Source organism: Cydia splendana, chromosome 3 (genome assembly GCF_910591565.1).
Source record: "Cydia splendana chromosome 3, ilCydSple1.2, whole genome shotgun sequence".
In the NCBI taxonomy this organism is placed as follows: domain Eukaryota; kingdom Metazoa; phylum Arthropoda; class Insecta; order Lepidoptera; family Tortricidae; genus Cydia; species Cydia splendana.
The window spans coordinates 6,278,969-6,301,030 of NC_085962.1; the positions used below are offsets into that span (position 1 = coordinate 6,278,969).

At 39.0% G+C, this 22,062-nt stretch overlaps 1 protein-coding gene and 1 long non-coding RNA gene across 2 annotated transcripts in view; one reads left to right on the top strand and one right to left on the bottom strand.

Moving 5' to 3' along the window:
* Positions 1-22,062, top strand: part of LOC134806465 (uncharacterized) — a 320,640-nt gene that overhangs the window by 84,060 nt on the left and 214,518 nt on the right. The gene's annotated exons all lie outside the window — the stretch shown is intronic.
* Positions 10,182-19,017, bottom strand: LOC134806420 (lipoyl synthase, mitochondrial). The gene is made up of 8 exons (XM_063779688.1): positions 18,896-19,017; positions 18,606-18,798; positions 17,560-17,693; positions 14,090-14,246; positions 13,836-13,893; positions 12,014-12,166; positions 11,745-11,866; positions 10,182-11,161 (listed from the first exon to the last, which is right to left on the bottom strand). The coding sequence occupies exons 1-8, from the start codon at positions 18,941-18,943 to the stop codon at positions 10,926-10,928; spliced, it is 1,101 nt and encodes a 366-aa protein (XP_063635758.1). The 5' UTR covers positions 18,944-19,017; the 3' UTR covers positions 10,182-10,925.

Sequence of the window (22,062 nt, forward strand, 5' to 3'; positions counted from 1 at the left end):
GACATACGTCAACAGGCTTATTTTAGCTATTATAATCCGTTTGTTTCATTCTATTTTTCGATGAGGTAAATTGTAGCTCTCACGTGGTACCACAAAATTGGTCGGACACAGGAACCTGCCAACACAGGATTTGGCCGACCACTTTTTTTTTACTGTCCTTAAAGGCAGCTATCGTACCATACAAGTTTCATACGATTTTTCGATAAAAATTTTTTGATGATTTTTTATAAATTTGGTCGGACTGCAAAAACTGCCAGGTTAAGGTGAGGCCGACCAAGACATACGCCAACAGGCTTATTTTAGCTATTATAATCCGTTTGATTCATTCTATTTTTCGATGAGGTAAATTGTAACTATCACGTGGTACCACAAAATTGGTCGGACACAGGAACCTGCCAACACAGGATTTAGCCGATCATTTTTTTTTACTGTCCTCAAAGGCAGCTATCGTACCATACAAGTTTCATACGATTTTTCGATAAAAAATTATTGATGATCTTTTTATAAATTTGGTCGGACTGCAAAAACTGCCAGGTTAAGGTGAGGCCGACCAAGACATACGTCAACAGGCTTATTTTAGCTATTATAATCCGTTTGTTTCATTCTATTTTTCGATGAGGTAAATTGAAGCTCTCACGTGACCCAATAAATCTGGTCGGACTGCAAAAACTGCCAGGCTAAGGTGAGGCCGACCACTTTTTTTTTACTGTCCTCAAGGTCAGGTATCCTACCATACAAGTCTCATTCTATTTTTCGATGAGGTTTTTTTTGATGAATTTTTGTCCAACGTTTTTGCCATTTGTACAAAATCTGCCAGGTTAAGCCTAGGCCGACCAAGTGCGTTGGAAGCTACTAAATGTCAGGTACCTCTACAGGGTAGGTATATTCTATTTTTTGATGAGGTTTGTTTCATGCAGCCGGCCACCGGACTAAGAGGTGGAGTTGCAAAGCTTGCTGGACCATACTGCGGCTCGTATAGTCGAATCTCAGAAGAAAGTTTTGGCTGCCATTCCTCAAGAAAATATAGGTGATGTTTTCTTGATAGGAAAGTGGGGTTTTGATGGCAGTACTGGCCATAGTGAGTACAAACAAAACTTCGCTAACTCCGATGTCACTGAAGATGGAAGTTTATTCGTAACCTCGTATGTGCCGCTTAGAATGATCTCCACGGACTCATCTTCAGAAGAGACTATACTGTGGAAGAATCCACGTCCGTCATCCACCAGATATTGCCGACCTATACGATTTCAGTTTATTAAGGAAACCAAAGATTCAACAGTCAATGAACTGAATTATTTTCAAGCAAAAATTGACAAGCTCGTTCCTACAAAACTGACATACGGCGATGATAAGGAAATTAATGTAAATCATTGCCTGCAACTAACCATGGTCGATGGGAAAATATGCAGCGCGCTCAGCAACACTAATGCAAAATGCTGCATATGTGGAGCCTTGCCCAAAGAAATGAACGACATCGATTCTTGCATTACGAGGAGTATCGATTTTGATAAATTAGAATTTGGACTATCCCCTTTACATTCATGGATCAGATTCTTTGAATATTTTATACACTTATCGTACAAACTTCAAACGCAGAGATGGCAAGCAAGATCGGCGGAAGATAAAAATCATGTAGCTTTAACGAAGAAAAAGATCCAGGACGAGTTTCGACAGAAGTTGGGATTAATTGTAGACAAACCGCGGAGTGGCGGTAGTGGTACTTCAAATGACGGAAATACTGCACGCAAATTTTTTAAAAATGCGGGTGTATCTGCTGAAATCACCGGTATTCAACAATGCCTTATCGAAAGGTGTGGAGTTCTTTTGGAATGTATGTCATCTGGCTACAACATAAATATAACTAAGTTTGATGAATATGCCATAGAGACGGCCAAGCAACTCGTGGCAGCCTACCCATGGTATCCCCTACCTTCATCCGTGCATAAAGTGCTCTTACACGGTGCTACAGTAATAGAAAACGCATTAGTTTCTATTGGTGAACTGTCCGAAGAAGCTGCAGAATCAACGAATAAAAATATAAAGGCATTTAGACTCAATCATGCCAGAAAAATGACACGGGTCTTCACAAACATAGACCTTTTGAACAGACTTCTACTGAACTCAGATCCACTGATTACTTCAAAGAGGGAATTGCCCAGAAAAAAGAAATCTTTACTTTCAGTTAACGTTATAAGTTTATTGGATTGTACTTACGAATGACATGACATGTAATATTATTTTATTCATCAACTTAAAAAACATTGTTAATTCTCCAAATTGTATTTTTATTTATTAATCCCTAATAAACCTGTGCTTTAAAACTGTTTCCAATCAAAAAATCAAGTAATTGACTAAATAATTAATTATGAACGCCTTACTAAGGCGCGCAGCCCACCGTGCACCGTAGTCCGGTGGCCGGCTGCATGAAAAAAACCTCATCAAAAAATAGAATATACCTACCCTGTAGAGGTACCTGACATTTAGTAGCTTCCAACGCACTTGGTCGGCCTAGGCTTAACCTGGCAGATTTTGTACAAATGGCAAAAACGTTGGACAAAAATTCATCAAAAAATAGAATGAAACTTGTATGGTAGTATACCTGACCTTGAGGACAGTAAAAAAAAAGTGGTCGGCCTCACCTTAGCCTGGCAGTTTTTGCAGTCCGACCAGATTTATTGGGTCATGTGAGAGCTACAATTTACCTCATCGAAAAATAGAATGAAACAAACGGATTATAATAGCTAAAATAAGCCTGTTGACGTATGTCTTGGTCGGCCTCACCTTAACCTGGCAGTTTTTGCAGTCCGACCAAATTTATAAAAAAATCATCAAAATTTTTTTATCGAAAAATCGTATGAAACTGGTATGGTACGATGGCTGCCTTTGAGGACAGTAAAAAAAAAGTGGTCGGCCAAATCCTGTGTTGGCAGGTTCCTGTGTCCGACCAATTTTGTGGTACCACGTGAGAGCTACAATTTTACTTCATCGAAAAATAGAATGAAACAAACGGATTATAATAGCTAAAATAAGCCTGTTGACGTATGTCTTGGTCGGCCTCACCTTAACCTGGCAGTTTTTGCAGTCCGACCAAATTTATAAAAAAAACATCAAAAATTTTTTATCGAAAAATCGTATGAAACTTGTATGGTACGATAGCTGCCTTTGAGGACAGTAAAAAAAAAAGTGGTTGGCCAAATCCTGTGTTGGCAGGTTCCTGTGTCCGACCAATTTTGTGTTACCACGTGAGAGCTACAATTTACCTCATCGAAAAATAGAATGAAACAAACGGATTATAATAGCTAAAATAAGCCTGTTGACGTATGTCTTGGTCGGCCTCACCTTAACCTGGCAGTTTTTGCAGTCCGACCAAATTTATACAAAAATCATCAAAAAATTTTTATCGCAAAATCGTATGAAACTTGTATGGTACAATAGCTGCCTTTGAGGACAGTAAAAAAAAAGTGGTCGGCCAAATCCTGTGTTGGCAGGTTCCTGTGTCCGACCAATTTTGTGGTACCACGTGAGAGCTACAATTTACCTCATCGAAAAACGGAATGAAACAAACGGATTATAATAGCTAAAATAAGCCTGTTGACGTATGTCTTGGTCGGCCTCACCTTAGCCAGGCAGTTTTTGCAGTCCGACCACATTTATAAAGAATAATAATTTATATATTGAAAATATGGTTTCTTCGCAGCTTGAACTTAACTTAATAATGCTAACTGAAAAAAGTCATAAGTAAATCAGTCCATGGAGGTCTTAGAGGGCTTTAAAAAAAAGAAAACATTCAGTTCAAATTTTATTCATAAATCTATCTATTATCTAAATAACGTTTTCTAACTACTGACGTGGTTTCAGAGTAACACTTACGTTGAGATGATGTCTCACAGATGTCAAAAATAAAAAGGTTTTCATCGATTTTTGACAAGTTTTGAATCGTATATCCTACTTTTCTACTACAGATAGAATGAGGAGGCATAACTGACATTTTATCACGCCAGGTGGCGCCTCCATAGTGGAGTTGCTGTCACTGTCAAATCACATACATTGTTTCCAATAAATTGTAAACATTCTCCTTTTTTAACCGACTTCCAAATCCCAAAGGAGGAGGTTATCAATTCGGTTGTATGTTTTTTTTTCTCCACAATACTGCAATAGTGTGCGACAAATTGTGGAAAAATACCTATAGGATCTCCCTTTTTTCCCAAGGACCCGATATGCATAAATCGGTGAGAAAAAGCTTTGAGTACCAAAAACTAAGGCAAATGACAAAGACCGTTTGTGTAGGCTGCATTTTAAGGAAGATAAATATTTTGGAAAGAGTAAATACACAGGTAAACTAAGTTTTAACGAAGTAGTACATAATTTAGTGCATTAATGGCTTGGCCACACATGCTGTATTCCATACGCATCATGACTTTGTGTACCTATCTGATGGGCGGGCGTATATGAAACGCCTTCTTGTACATGCAGGTGATCTAGGTATACACCAAAGCTTAGTTTTCAATCGAACACTTGTAATATAAGAGGAAAAACTGCACGTGAGCCTTCCAAAATTTTAATAAACGGTAAAATACACAAGATAACCTCACATATATAAAGTGATTATCTTTGTTTCAAATCAGCCTTTTTTCCATCAACTGTAGCATTTCTCCTTCGAAGCTCGGTTTGTAGAAAAGAAATTCCCACCTTTTACCAGTGGTAACTACTGGGAATAAAAATTCCCAGTAGGTATCACCAAACCGAGTTGGTGGTAACTACTAGGAATTTTTTTCCCCAGTAGTTGCCAGTGGTAAAAGGTGGGAAAATAATTCCCAGTAGTTATCACTGATAAGAACTTAGTGGTAACTAGTGGGAATAACCCTTTTATTGTTAATAATTACTGTTAATCATAATCATCTTCGGAGTCGAAGTCTGGCGAACTTTCCCCAGACTCCGACTTATCTATTGTTATTTCTTCGACTCGCAAAGGCGTTATGTGTCCTTCAAACCATTTGATCTTATACATTTCATCTCTTAATGTCCAGCCACAATGTGTTGCATCAAATTTGATGCAAGTGGATTCTGCCGCACACTGCCACATTGAATTTATGAAAGCCGTCCGTAACAAGCCATACGTCAACAGGTTTATTTTAGCTATTATAATCCGTTTTTTTTTTCATCCTATTTTCGATGAGGTAAATTGTAGCTGTCACGTGGTAACACAAATTTGGTCGGACTGCAAAAACTGCCAGGCTACGGTGAGGCCGACCAAGCCATACGTCAACAGGTTTATTTTAGGTATTATAATCCGTTTGTTACATTCAATTTTTCGATGAGGTAAATTGTAGCTCTCACGTGGTACCACAAAATTGGTCGGACACAGGAACCTGCCAACACAGGATTTGGCCGACCACTTTTTTTTTACTGTCCTCAAAGGCAGCTATCGTACCATACAAGTTTCATACGATTTTTCGATAAAAAAATTTTTGATGATTTTTTTATAAATTTGGTCGGACTGCAAAAACTGCCAGGTTAAGGTGAGGCCGACCAAGACATACGTCAACAGGCTTATTTTAGCTATTATAATCCGTTTGTTTCATTCTATTTTTCGATGAGGTAAATTGTAGCTCTCACGTGGTACCACAAAATTGGACGGACACAGGAACCTGCCAACACAGGATTTGGCCGACCACTTTTTTTTTTACTGTCCTCAAAGGCAGCTATCGTACCATACAAGTTTCATACGATTTTTCTATAAAAAAATTTTGATGATTTTTTTATAAATTTGGTCGGACTGCCAAAACTGCCAGGTTAAGGTGAGGCCGACCAAGACATACGTCAACAGGCTTATTTTAGCTATTATAATCCGTTTGTTTCATTCTATTTTTCGATGAGGTAAATTGTAGCTCTCACGTGGTACCACAAAATTGGTCGGACACAGGAATCTGCCAACACAGGATTTGGCCAACCACTTTTTTTTACTGTCCTCAAAGGCAGCTATCGTACCATACAAGATTCATACGATTTTTCGATAAAAAAAATTTTGATGATTTTTTTATAAATTTGGTCGGACTGCAAAAACTGCCAGGCTAAGGTGAGGCCGACCAAGACATACGTCAACAGGCTTATTTTAGCTATTACAATCCGTTTGTTTCATTCTATTTTTCGATGAGGTAAATTGTAGCTCTCACGTGGTACCACAAAATTGGACGGACACAGGAACCTGCCAACACAGGATTTGGCCGACCACTTTTTTTTTACTGTCCTCAAAGGCAGCTATCGTACCATACAAGTTTCATACGATTTTTCGATAAAAATTTTTTGATGTTTTTTTTATAAATTTGGTCGGACTGCAAAAACTGCCAGGTTAAGGTGAAGCCGACCAAGACATACGTCAACAGGCTTATTTTAGCTATTATAATCCGTTTGTTTCATTCTATTTTTCGATGAGGTAAAATTGTAGCTCTCACGTGGTACCACAAAATTGGTCGGACACAGGAACCTGCCTACACAGGATTTGGCCGACCACTTTTTTTTTACTGTCCTCAAAGGCAGCCATCGTACCATACCAGTTTCATACGATTTTTCGATAAAAAAATTTTGATGATTTTTTTATAAATTTGGTCGGACTGCAAAAACTGCCAGGTTAAGGTGAGGCCGACCAAGACATACGCCAACAGGCTTATTTTAGCTATTATAATCCGTTTGTTTCATTCTATTTTTCGATGAGGTAAATTGTAGCTCTCACGTGACCCAATAAATCTGGTCGGACTGCAAAAACTGCCAGGCTAAGGTGAGGCCGACCAATTTTTTTTTACTGTCCTCAAGGTCAGGTATCCTACCATACAAGTTTCATTCTATTTTTCGATGAGGTTTTTTTTGATGAATTTTTGTCCAACGTTTTTGCCATTTGTACAAAATCTGCCAGGTTAAGCCTAGGCCGACCAAGTGCGTTGGAAGCTACTAAATGTCAGGTACCTCTACAGGGTAGGTATATTCTATTTTTTGATGAGGTTTGTTTCATGCAGCCGGCCACCGGACTATACCACAAAATAAATAATAGTAATACCGTACAGAAAGGACACTTCTTACAAAACCGAAGTTTGACAGCGATTCAGGGACGAATCGTGCTATCCGTTTCTAATGTATGGCACTATCCCTATCCCATTCTAATGTATGGCACTAGTCGGCTATTTAGGGTTGTCAAAATTCAAGCCATTATCTTATCTGTGGTCGTGCACGCAAACAAAGGGACGTCAAGAGGTGCCAACCCTAATAATTGCTCGTAGCAGTGCTGAGCCGAGCGGAGCCGAGTTTGCCCGAAGTCAGGAGTAGACGTCTCCCCACTGGCATTACTAAGGAAACCTTAAAATAAGTTATTGGTAAAAAAAATCATTTTTGGTACAAGCTTTTACCGCTGACTGTACTTTTCTTACGACAGACAACTAATACTCATCGAGACAATTCTAAAAACCCCTAACACAATTAGGTTGCGTTGTTTCATCACAGAGTTCCCATGGCCACCTCCTTTCTCCATCATCAGATCAGTTTGACAGTACCAAATTATGGTATTGTCATCAGAACTACATACAGCTGCCAATTTTCATGACGCTACGATCCTTGGAAGATGGTTAAATTAGTTACCTTAGATTTCATTACATAAATAGTTACATACAGGTCGACCTAATAAAAGCTTGTTAATGACTACGCACAAGTGCCTCGTCCACATTATAACACATCACCCAGTTAAATTAGTTACGTTTTTAGTATTCCGCGAGCAACGGTTGCTTTTTCGTCCGCGAGTGCGCGTTCGTGCGTGCCGGCCGACCACCCACGTACGATCTGGCCTGCACCTTATTACTATGCCTTAGAGTTCAGTTTTGCTTGGGTGAGGTCCAGGATGGACTAGCCGTTTATTCACGTGCAGGACTAGCGATTCGACTTTGATAGTAAATAAGGTTGCAAATTAAACCTTTACAATAATAGAACCGTTTTTAATAATAATAGTAGTGCTACAGTGTATGAACGAATCCTAAGTTCTTATTGGAAAATGAAAATAATTTCAGGTACAAAACGTGGTGAAAATCTGAATAACACCAACAGAGGGACTACCGCCAACATCGGATAAACGAAAATTTGTTATCTGCTCGTATGTCGCTCGAATACGCAGGAGCGATAAAGAAGCGGTACGATTTTCGTTATTTCGAAGTTGGCTCAGTTAAAAGCGATTTAAAATTCAATCGGTTTGGAAACATCGGACAGGACTCAGGATTTGTGTGACGCTTTGGACATGGCTAAATTTGGCTAGCTGTATGAAAAAGTCGGAAAAATACATTTGTGTGTCTGACTTGCTTATGAGTATGTAGGTATAATTGCTAACTAAGTGCTAATCTTTATATCTAAATGTCTTTATGCAAACTTTTTTATGCATCTAGCTAGATTTGTCCAATCTAAAACTGCTTTATAAATATTAAAGTTCCACGCGATTCAAACAAAAACATTTATTTTATAACAATTTTATACACAAAATATAATTTTAATTCTACAAACAATTAACAACTAATCTTTGATTCGTGTCCCTTGGGGATAGTTGAACACAGATCTAATCTCACAGCGGTAGCGCAACAATGCATTTTATGTCAACGTAACAAGGTACAATTGTATATAACGAACGAACTAGAATACTATAGAAGACTGACTTGAGCTCAAAAATGACCCCACGGCTACTGTGTCGAAAACGAATCGACTGTGTCGGGCGGAATTTGACAGCTTTAGTACGACAGCGGCCTTCTGTTTTATAACATGTCAGCCCATATAAAATTATTAATTCAGATAGCCTCATAAAATGCCTTCTTGTGCGGTAAAATGGTGCCGCAACAATACAATAAAACACAAGAAAAAGGATGGGATTAATTGGTTTGTGTAAGTGTAATTCCTGAACGTAATAAATAATTATTGAAATTAACAGACTGTTGTAGACTCATACGCTAAACCAAATGTCGTAACTCTATACTAGTTTCATAATGACTTATGCCTTTTTGATACTGGGTGGCAGAATGGTGATAGCGTTATGCAACATATCTATGAGTAAGTTGGCTATTTATTTTATTTTAAAGCAACAAGCAACTCTGATTATTTCTTTTTATGTAAAATATTAAGTATTTTTTAAATAATAATAGAACCCTGTCAATAACGTAAATATACATTGCAGGGTGCCTAAAAATAAATGCTTTCCTGTTGCCAGGGAGGTTTTAGGATTATACTGAGCAACTTTTACTAGGGGACCAACCCTGAAATCACGAAAAAATTTTTTGGCTGTTTCATACATTTTGGCTGGCCCGTTTTCTATGGGAAAGTAATTTTTTTTTCGCGATTAAGTGGTTGGTTGCTCACAGTAAAAGTTGCTCAGAATAATCCCAAAACCTCCCTGGCAACGGGAATGCAGTTATTTTTTAGTCACCGTGTATATTTAGTAATAATATAGTGTCAATTTGATACTATAATGAATCCTCTTGTTTGTCACAAGTAATCTAACCACACAACAATAGGTACCTGGTGCCACGAATTGAAGTGACGATTTTGTATATCATTTTAACGATACCTAGGTACCTATCGAAGTGTTTTAAATAAAATTGGGAAACGTTGACCACTGGCATTTTATAGAAGTCTGTATGTATGTACTGACACTGTTCCAAAATACATACTACGCATTAATATTATATTTCAACTTTTGAATGAACCGATATACACAAAGTATAAACATGCGTAATCTTAACAATAAATACGCGTCATAATAATAATTATATGAATTGGTTCCCTCCTGGTTAGTATCATCCTTACAAGATTTGACAACGCCAAAATATTGTAACGCCGCGCAAGAGGTTTGACGCATAGAATGTTATTATAGCCAATCAAAACTTATATTGACCAATCACAACTTTTTTTTAATAGCGGGAAATTGTTTATTGGATATAATTCATATAATTAAAAGCAGGTGGGACATATTCATAGAGAACGAATAGCTGTCAGAGTCAGTGTGGCTGGGGTCATTTTTGGAAGGCAATTTTCTATTGAGAGCGATGTCTATATATATTCCGTCGTTGTATATAACCAACTAAATTTTGTAACATAATTAGCGAAAACTCCGTAGACATGTGTTATCTAGGTACTTACTCCTTGCTACAAACAGTTATACCTAACCTAAAGTATATTTGTCGTCATTATTTCCTAAAAGTGAAATGACGGAGTATTTCTTTTAGTTCCTTGTCAAATTAATCCACCCAATTATTCAATATCCATGTTGAATAATTTTTGAACGAAGTTTGTAACTACAAAATGGTAGAAGGAACTTCATATTAATCTCAAACTCATCCTACTGGTATGAATTCTATAACTTATTATGAATAAAGTTATTTTTAAATTCATGGCTCATGGCATTCTGGTCGTGTTTACAATACCGCTCTTAGTATGAACATTAAACAAAGCAATTGAAAATAAACTTTTCCTAATATTATCTCTAGTTAATTGGAAATAAAACATTAAAAACTGATGAACAACATTCACAATGGATCCGATTGGGGCCTACTTCAGTATTAAATTATGAAATGATCATTGACTGTAGCGTTAGCGAAGGTCTCCGTTTTGACTCGGGCATTTTGCTTTCGTATGTCCCGATGTTCTCCTCTACAAGTCACAATTCTTAACTGATTCTCGTGAAACTTTATGACCAGATTAAAAATATTTTTTTTGTCGATCCAGATTTTGGAAAATTTTCAAAGTGCGGAGTTAAGCGCCAATAGCATCTACAATGGCGCTGAAATGGAGTTCACTGTAATAACGACTCAACCAAGTATTTTTCACTTTTACATTTTCTAAGAGAGGTCTACAGCTCACCGAGCTACTAGTACCTACGTATTAAAATGATTAGCTAAATCGTATTCAGGTCACAAGCTTTTCGCCTTCTTGTCTTTCAACAGGCTAGTGATAAAGAACTCCCCAGCTCTGTAAGAGGATCTAACGAGTGGCCCACTAGCGGTATACAGGAACCCTAGTTCGTTGCCTCTGCGTTCCCAGTGTTGGAACTTGGCGGGGGTCACGTATTCGAACACTTTGAGGTGGCGCTTCGTTGGCTGCATGTATTGGCCGAGCGTGAGGCAGTCTACGCCTACGGAGCGCAGGTCTGGAAGAAAAATTTAGAATTGTATAAATTGTATATACAGATGTCAATCACAAGGAAAAAATCAACAATGATCGACTCTGGCCAACGTGGGACTCGAACCCACATCTTTGGATTTCCGGTCCAATGCGTTATGAATTTCGCTAGATGACCATCCGCTAGATTGTAATGTGGTACGTCCCACAATAAAAAAGGAAAAATATTAACATTTTAAGTTAAATTTAGAATAAAGTACGAAACAGTTCAAAAGTCAGGAGTATAACACTCTTACGGTAGATGCCGCTAGGCGCCTCCATAAGGCGCATATGGTAGATATTTCTACTTCGCTGTTCTCGGGTCTCGGTAGCTCAGTCGGCAGGGCGATGGGCTAGTGATCTAGAGACGCGAGTTCGGGCCTCGCTCGAGACAATGAATTTCTCAACAGCAATAGTTGTTAAGCGGGCGAGGTGTTCAAAATGATCTTGACGCAACTTTATTGTTAAAAGAATAAGAGCGCGTCAAGGTAATTTTGAACACCTCGCCCGTTTAGCAACTTCTGCTGCTGACTACGTATCTGCTTGTAAAAATGAGTGGATGACCACTTTACCTTTCATGGTCTGCTCGACTTGCTCATCTGTCTCGCCCAGACCCAGCATGATAGACGTCTTAGTGACAAGATCGGGGTTCATTTCCTTGGCAGTTTCTAGCACTTTCAGCGTTTGCCGGTACCTGTATAAAATGCATTATAATTTTTATCTTTAGGCAACTTTAGGTGGGTCAAAAGCTACATTAATGATTTTCCCGGGGGAACCAGGAGATCTTAGGGTCACGTTTTTACCCTTTGGGTACGGAACCCTAAAAAGTAACAGAACTCACCCTGCCCTCCGGTCCCGGACGAAAGGCGTCAGTCGCTCCACGGTCTCAATGTTGTGCGCGAACACGTCCAGACCACAGTTGGCTATGGTGTCGATGCAGTCGCGATTCCCTCTGAAATCGGGCACTAGGCATTCTACTAGTATCTCCTTGTTCCTGTTAAAATAATTAAACTATAGTCAGTTTACATAATTAAATAAAAGTAAACAAAATCTACTCTCAACTAGCTCCTTCAGCCAGATGACGGTAGATGTAAACATTATACGATCAAATAATGTAGGTTAAAGTCAGGTTGTTCAGTGACAGATCCAGGCGGTTTTGTATTTGGTTGGTTAACCAATAAATGTTATAACTATCCGAAAATGTACAAATTATTTGTTTACTTTTATATAAATACCTAATGATACAGAGATTAGAGCGGTATTTCTTTAACATTTGGATAATACTATTAGCTTAGTTTCGGAGAGCCTAGGTCTCGGCACGCGTACGTTGCGCGCGGCAATCGTGATTGCTATACTCATGCATTGTTGGCTAACCCCCGTATTCATAAAACTTCACGGTCCTGATTTAGTTAAATTATGTTTTATCCCTTTCTTACAAATACATAAGTGGAAATGACAGATAAAGGCCAACGATTATTAACTAATTGAGGCTTGGAGCGCGTTTATGAATAAGGGGATAGATATCCATTTGAAAGCATAAACGATGCACGGGTAGCGGTCACGATGACCGCGCGCTGTGTACGCTTACCGAGACCACAGAATAAGTAATAGTACTACCGTACAGAAAGGACACTTCCTACAAAACCGAAGTTTGACAGCGATTCAGGGTCGAATCATGATATCCCTTTCTAACTTATGGCACTATCCCTTTCGACTATTTAGTGTTGTCAAAATTCAAGTAATTATCTTATCTGTGGTCGTGCACGCAAAGGGACGTCAAGTTATGTCAACCCTAATAATTGCTCGGCGCAATGCTGAGCCGAACGGAGCCGAGTTTGCCCGAAGTCAGGAGTGTCTCCCCACTGCCGAGACCTAGGCTCTCCGAAACATGTCGCGCGAGTGACTAAAGCTCGTTTTTTTCCATCGCCCATGTCAAAAACACGGAAACATTCTCTGAAATTCTGAACTGAACTCTTACCGTTAAATGCCTACTTTACTTCCCGCTGGGTAATTGTGCTTTGCGCTCCAATATTTTCTAATTATGAAAACTATATCACAACCTCATTTAAGTGCTACAACATGATAGCGCTGATAGTCAATAAATCGGCATATATATCAACATACGTACTATAATATAAATATGTAATTTTAAAATTATAATTCATTTGTGAATTTTGGAGCAAAGAGGGCAACATTTTACGGTACCATAGAGAAATATAGTAAGAATAGAGTGCTCGCTCCTTACATCAGTTTTAGTGCCAAAACGACTATTATTTTCACAGTCGACATTTAGCATCAGGTAGCGGAATTATCAGTACCGCTACTTGATACTAGAATTCTCTAGTGTCGCGACTCCCGAAAATTGTATTGAACATCAATTTACAACTAATATTAAAAGCAGGAGTAGAAAATCTGGTTATAATATTAGCTGAAAATTGTTGAGCATTAGACTTTTCGGTCGTTGCAACATCTATTGTCAAGTAGCAGTACTGATAATTCCGCTACTCGATGTCGACTACGAAAATAATAGTCGTTTCGGTACTAAAACTGATGTATGGAGTGAGCACTTTATGTATTTTTTTATCTATGACGGTACTTCGCATAAGTTTTATGGTAAAAAGATACAAGTGTAAAAACCCTATAATATGGAACAATGTACTCACTGTCTTTTTATTTCTCTAACTGTTTCTGCGAAGTGAGCTGATCCTCCATCCGGCAAATCTGTGAAACCAAGAAAGTACCTAAATGAGATTCGTTGAAGTTGCTACCCCCTACAGTTTATGCACGTTCCCTATATGAGGATAAAGTCCGGCAAATCATTTTTGTCAGTAGAAAAACGCGATAATATGTAGGCGCCAATCCCCATCAAAAATTTGTATGCCCCTGGAAATTTGGTTTGCCAGATTATTAATTTTACCGTCTCTATCGACTGAGGTCAGCACAATGTACCCGAGGCCCCACTGTGCGACGGCGGCGGCCGTGTGGCGCGGCTCCAGCGGGTCCAGCGGCGGCGGCGCGCGCGACGTTTTCACGGAGCAGAACATGCAGCCTCGCGTGCAAGTGTCACCCATGAGCTGTGAAATAAAATGAATAATTATTCAAATCAAAGTCAAATGATTAACAGTCCGCCGGACGGTATCGGCCTGTCAGTTGTTCGGAACTGTCAAAATTTTGTTCTAACTGACAGGCCGATATCGTCCGGCGGACTGTTAACACATTCGACACCGCGTACCCGACTCTCGGGCACTCGTAAACTTTACTCAGATGCCGGCATACCCGCTAGTCGGGCAAGAGCTATAAACCTACACGCGACGCCGAAGTGCCCGACAGGCGGGCAAGCATTGCATCTTCACTACCTCAGGGCTGCCACTGCCACTAACAGAAAAAATTGTAAGTCTTCTGATTATTATGTGGTCGAAAAGTTGGTACAGTTGATTATTATATTTTATTATTTCACTTTGTATTTTTATTTACTTTACCTAATGCGATTACAAAATAAAAATTCTTATTAGTTGTTTACGTGAAATTGCATACACGGGTATGTATCAATAGGAGTTAGAATTTTCGTAAATCGTACAACCTAATTTGTGTTTACGAATATTTAGTAAGTATAGGTATACATCTATTTCATGAGTACTCATAGGATGATTTTTGTGAAACAAAATTCGGAGAAAAATAAACCAAGAAATTCAACTAAGTACCTAACAACATTCTAACTTCTAAGCGGCAGTTCTCAGAAAAAGACAATAGGTCAGTCATCATAAAACAGCACTGCACTGCAACTGCGTGGAAGCAAAACGTAACAAGTAGCTTTGAATAGTTACGATAATTAGTACGTTCGTACACATACAATAAAGTCGCAATTTCTTTGACAAAAGAATGTAGTTACTGTGATCATACACTTAACCCTGGAGATGTTGTTTACCATCCCTTATCTATTTGAAGTTTGCGACCCGGGTTTTTTTTTCAACCCGGTCTCGGTGTAAAATTGCAATCGGAGCCATTCCGTAATGGTTTGTGATGTGCAATATTAACCCATTCAGGGCCAGCGACTCAGCGTATGGGTCATGCTCAAACAGTTCCGCAGGGCCAGTGACTCACATGTGAGTCTTGAATAAATTCTGATTTAAACTTAAACGAAACGTAATTTGATGTAATAACGCCATATCATATACGCTAACAACCATTTCTACAAGGTATATTAGGTTAAAAAATTATAAACACATATTTTTTAATGAAAACAGGGTCTAGAATATTGAAGTTTGGTTTACTATCAGTGCAATATAGTAAATATACTGAAATTCTAGATACATATGCGATGCAAGCAAACAGAAAAATCCATATTTAAAAAATACAAAAAATATATATATTTCAGAAGTTATTGACATGGCTCAAGGTATGGGTCACCGTGGCCTGGCGCTACTTGTAAAAACTACTAATGTTTCCGTAGCAGGCTAAAATAAACTTTATTGGCTTGTTTTAAAGCTTATTTCATGTTGAAGCTATTTGATATTGTACCATTTTACAACCGATTACTGTTTGGATGATGGTAAGCCACATTTTGTAGGAACCAAACCGTAGTATAATAATATTTTGTTTTGTATGAGGGGTAAGGCAACTAGGATTTTCTCCCACTGTACTTTTATGTCATAATATTTGGTGATCGTTGTATTGTATCTTAGGCAATTACCTACTAACAATGATGTTAAGGTTAATTTTTTTTTCGTTTCAATATAAAACAAGGCGGTTGAAACAGTCATCACTAACTAATATGTATTGTATTACAAATAGTTTGTGACAAATATTTACAAGTTCTTTAAAACGTCGTGGTTTCTACGGCAGATTAGAAAGTAAGTACTATAATACATTTTAAGTTCTCTATTGTTACTAATATAATGGCGTTTACCAAAACAAAGATAAATGACCGACCAGGTGTAAGCTTATCGGACACACTTGGACAATAAACAAGGAATGCATCCGAGCGGCGGCGGCGGTATTATTTTTCATGTGGTATTTGACGTATTTGTCACAAGAGTTCAAGAAGTGATTCATCCCATCCCCCCTATTAGAGATGTATTTTGGAGTAACATGGGAAATAAATATTATTTAGTCACGATTTATTCGTGGGCGACTTTATACTCCTCCTGTGCTGTTGTGATTTCGTATTTTGTGACCATGGCTATGGATTACCGGAATTTGAACCCGCCTAACCAAACTGCAATAAGTAATTAGTTTTTTTTGATAGGCACAGAAAAACGGTGGTTAGTAAAAATGTTGCATAATGCTGTTCAACTGGCCGGCTTCATAAGCGGCGATTTATTTACCGTGCGCGCCAGGCTCGAGACCCATAAGCTGAGTCATACGTTTTAGCTAAAAACGGTTTGTATGGTGGCCCGGCGTATTGTGTACGCTCAGCGGTTCGTGGCCATGAATGGGTTAATAAATGTTGATGATTTGGCTTTGTGTGATTTTATTCATTTCCTACTGCCCCACTGAATGCATTGTGATAATTGATAAAACGGGGAGCCTAAACAGATGAGACAGCAGATTTAATTTTATCCACGTACTTATACGAAAGTTACTTGACACAGCCCTGAGCGTCCGCCGCTTGCCCGACTAGCGGGTTCGCGGCGTGCGGCATTGAGTTGCACGTCGTTGCCCGACTAGCGAGTACTGTCGGTTTCTGGGGTATTGTTTGAAATTTTGCCTGGTTGCGAAAGTGTTAATCAGTGGGCCCCTTAAACATAGGTAACAGTGTTGGTACAAAAAGTATGTGAGAACGCTATCTTTCGCCGATGGGCATACAAATTTGAGATTATTATGAGTGTCTCACATAACCTATAGGTTAATTATTGTCATATTCATCATATAATTTTATTACTATATCTTTACTCTAACATATTTAATTTTCCTGCGCATTGGCGCTAGCTGTAATGATGTAAAATTATTCCTGAATAAATATTAATATCAATATCAATAACCCATTCCCATAGTAAACTCAATAAGACTTGTGTTTGGAGTGTACTAGCCCTCACCGGGATTCGAACCCAGAAGCATATGTAGGGTTAGTATTCGTAAACAGGGTAATAAACCTGTAGTTGTAGTTACAAACTAGGTTAGGAGATTCTTGAAACACATAATATATGTTTAATAATTACATGTCTTGAATTTTGTAAAATAAAATAATCTATGTAAACTGAGTGAAAGTTCCTCCCTTGCCCAGCAAATTGGTGTCGCTATACAGCTTGGTAATGCTACCAGCCTTCTGGGGACTCTCGGTACCTTTTAGTGGCGACCCAGCTCCCCTTTTTTACCGTATTTTTTTTAAATATGTTTCATTAATTGAGTGTTATTTTGGTTTTTGTTGATTTTTAGTGCAAAAATTACCATAATTGTAGCAGTAGACATGCCCTGCTTGCCCCCGCTCCAACATTCCCCGATGTTTGGACAGCGGGCCTCCTCGCACACTGTACTAAGCTTCAGGCTGCGTAGTTGCTCCTTTACCTCGTTGAACTTTGACCCTGTAATAATGGTGTACAGAAACAATTGATTATTTGCTTTGAATACATACTAGCATCATAAGATATAAATGATAGGATTCTTCCAGATTTTTATCACTAATGATAGTCATTAAGGATAGACAAAATTTATATGTACCAAAATACACGCAGATTGGTACGTATGCAGTGGATGTAATTAGCTGTAAAAAAAACTATTTTCATCATCATCTTACTCGTGTTGTCCCAGCATTTTGGCTACGGCTCATGGGAGCCTGGGGTCCACTTGGCAACTTATCCCAAAAATTGGTATAGGCTTTAGTTTTTACGAAAGCGACTGCCATCTGACCTTCCAACCCAGAGTAAACTAGACCTTATTGGGATTAGACCAGTTTCCTCACAATGTTTTCCTAGGCATATAGGACAGGATAGAAAAACGAGCAAATATGCAGTGCTAAAAATTTCAATTGAGACCAGATCACTCGACTAATAATGTAAGTTACATTGCAATCTTATCAAAATAAAAAAAGCGGCGGTTTCACACTTACATACTTGTTAGAATGCGACAGGTATGGTGACAGGTGGAGATGGAGAAGGATAGGACATACTATTCAAAGAGGGGAAACAAATAACGCAACCAACACTTTCGGTTGGAAACCGCCAGACGGAAGCCGTGGCCTCGGGTGCCCCGTACACCTACACTCTTGGCAGCAGTCCGTCACAAATGAGCTATGAGCGGTCGGGTTGAGCTGGAGCGAGGCCAGAAGGGTCGCTGAAAATAGGAAGGCGTGGCGCGAGCTTGTGAAGGCCCCTTTGCATCTCTGGGGTTCCATAGGACAACAGCATATCACTCTAACATGTAAAACATATTATAACTGTCAGAAGCATATTTTACTTAGGAAAGCTATATACTTGACAAATGTAATTCCTAAATACCTGTTGGTATAGAGGTCTTCAACCACGGTGGAAGCCTCAAACGTTCCTGTTCTCCCTTCTCCCGTTTCAGTTTCCCTTCATACTCTTCCCAGTCTTTGGGTCTGTCCTCCGCTATGAAATCCGATAGCCCGGGTCCCTCGCGGAGTTTCTCTCGTATAGCCTCCAGCTTCGCCGTGTGCTTGCATCTCTGAAACTGTGTAAACAAAATCATTGTAAAAACAAGGTCATGTTTCGTCACATAATCTGCGACACTCCGCAGAAACAACTAGGATAGTAAAAATCGGTTATACTTCTGGATTTCGGCTGATCAAACATGATTTTATCGAATTACGAAACATGTTTTTAGTATTTAATTTATTTGCGTCTACGTAATAACACTCAGCTGAAGTTCAACTTGATTTTGGTTTGACGTATGTTTGACGTGATGACTTTGACGTTTGACGTTCAACTCAATGTCAATATAATTGTCAATGCGTTTCGTAGTCGGCGTTATCTTGGAGCTTATTTACATTCGCGGCTCGGATCGGGGCTCGTCTCGTGTTCACCTCGAGCTCGTAAGCTCGTCGAGCTAATGATTACACTCACCTCATGGCTCATCTTGTGTCTCGGCCACAGCTCGTAAGCTCGTCGAGTTAATCGATTTTAAACACAAACTGCACGGTATAAGGTTTGTAACGGGTCCATATTGGGTTGCATACAAGTTTAGGTCATATCTTTGATGCGCATAACAACTTGTGTCATAATCATCATTGCGCATACAAATTAAAAGTCATATTATTATGTGTCATACATTTTTAGCCATAATATTTGATGACATACTCAGCAGTTGTCATATATTTTTTGTGCATATAGGTTTTGATTATAATGAATCAAATGTCATACCAGCTAAAAGCATAGTTATCGATACTTATAATGTTTCTACGTATAACGTTTTGTAGCATAATAATTGTCAACCATAATGGTTTACATAATTTTAGCCTCTCAACAACTCCTCGAAAAAAACCTTTTCCCTAATATCCGTCCAAACACTTAATTCGACGGAGCCCCGCTCACGCGGGGCTCCTATTTCTGCGTAGTTTGCCCTTCGGGCATCTAAAGAAACCTAACGAACCTAACCTACCTATTATGATTAGTTTCTTTTATAAAACCGTTTCTCCTACTGGAGGGGGCTCCTCTCCTTCGATCTCCTCTTTTATACGGTCTTTGTGTGGTTACGATTATGACATTTATGACTAAAGTAATATTTGCTTCATAGGTTTCTCACAACCATACATATTTATTATTCATGTTTTGGTTACAAATATTTTGAAACTTTTGAAACTTTATGAAAAAAACATAATGACCACTATAAATATATGACTTAACTTTTTATGTCTATAATAATACTATGCACTGCAATACTTCGAACGAAAAAAAATTATGGATATCAAGCATATGACTTAAAATTTTATGCGAATTAAATTAATGACTATAAAAATTAAGACAACTCATTTATGACAAAAACCCAGTTATGCTCAGGAATAATTCTGACTGAAGATTTTTATGACTTACAATTTTATGCATAAAGTGTTATGACAATTTAAAATATGACAAAAGTTGTTATGCGACCAGAGGGAGTCCCGTTTGTAACAGAATGACAGCCGAACTCAAATGTAAACAGCAAGCGCGCGTCCCGCGCAACCGCTTTAACTCGTGCCCAAAAAATCGCTCCTCTACGCGAGACAGGCCAACGCGAGCCGTGCCGCGGGACAAGCCACGAGCCCACCGCTTACATTCGCGTCTCGTGGATCGGCTCGCGGCTCGGATTTTATTTTGTTCTATAGTATAATATACAGTCTGTCTCTGACCATGAGGCTTTAAATCCAGGGCTTGATTTTACTCGCTAAACTGAGCTACTTTTACTATGGGACCAACCCTAAAATCGGGGAAAAATTTTTGGCTTTTCCATAGAAAACGTCGACATCTGATCAGCCAAAATGTATGAAAAAGTAAAAAAGGTTTTCGGGATTTCGGGGGTGCCATAAGATCTCAGTTTAGCGAGTAGAATCGAGCCCTTGATTTAAAGCCCCATGGTCAGACACACCCTGTATATCTTCATACAATATCTCTATAACGAAATTTAAATACAATTTTTTTTGTAAAGTAAAAGTTTAAAAATCCGGAGCAGACTACCGCGACCTTGGTGGACTCATGCAACACACAGACAGACAGGCGTACCGGACAGTGATCTTAGTCCGGTCGTTAGTTGGTTGAAGGTGGCACGCCGTACGTCCGTCAAAGACGCAGCTGTAAGTGAGAGTGTGAAATAGATTGTGCAATCCTTGTAATACAAGAGTTGTCTGTTACATTTTTTTTTAAATTACCGTGTTTTTGCAGGTTCATCTTTCATTAGCCAGACTCTTCGACGAGCCAAATTGGCCTTTACGTCGAAACCACCCTGATTGTTCCCGTTTGGACTGGCGTTTATTAAAAAAAAAACATCGATATGTCACGCGCGTTTACATTCGCGTGCGAGCCACGAGCCGAGCCGCGGGTGTAAACCTGTAACCAGATGGGATAATCAAATCGACCGATTTGATCAGAAATGAAATTGGCGTCAATCTCTAATTTAATCACCAATTTTAGATTAATGGTGATATCAGAGCCCTATAAATTGAAAAAATGCCCCAGAACGAAAATATTGTCGTCACAAATTGGCATTATTTTGCGTCCGCGCCTCATTTTATCGGTAATATCGGTCATTATCGGCGGTTGAATTCGGCGAGCCAAATTGGCGATTGCATCACGTCCTGATTCGATCGGGCAATTTAATCAGATTGGCGAAAAATTTACTAGTCTGGATACGCCTTAAGCGGTGGGCTCATGGCTCGTCTCGCGGCTCGGCTCGCGTGGAGGAGCGGTTTTTTGGGCACGAGTCAAAAGCCTCCTCCACACTCGCCCGCGATTCACGCGCATAGTCTGGAGGGGGCTAAAGGGGCTCGCGCGGGACGCGCGCTTGCTGTTTACATTCGCGTTCGGCTGTCATTATGTTACAAACCTTATACCGTGCCGTTTGTGGTTAAAATCGATTAGCTCGACGAGCTTACGAGCTATGGCCGAGACACGAGACGAGCCACGAACCGAGCCACCGAGGCGAGAGTATAATCATTAGCTCGACGAGCTTACGAGCTCGAAGCGAACACGAGATGAGCCGCGAGCCGAGCCACGAGCCGCGAATGTAAATAATTTTCAGATTTCTTTTTTACATATTTTTTCCTAGTCGCAACATTATTACCATTAAATTAGTCAAATATTTATTTAAGATTTATTACAACGAAACAAAAAAGTACTTAGATGGAATAGCGTCTTCATAAAAATATAAAGTTACTTAGTTTGCAGTGTTTCTTAAAATGCTTAGTTTCTTGTAAATATTATAGTAACAAATTTAAATAAAAGTGTACTGTGATTGACTTTTGAT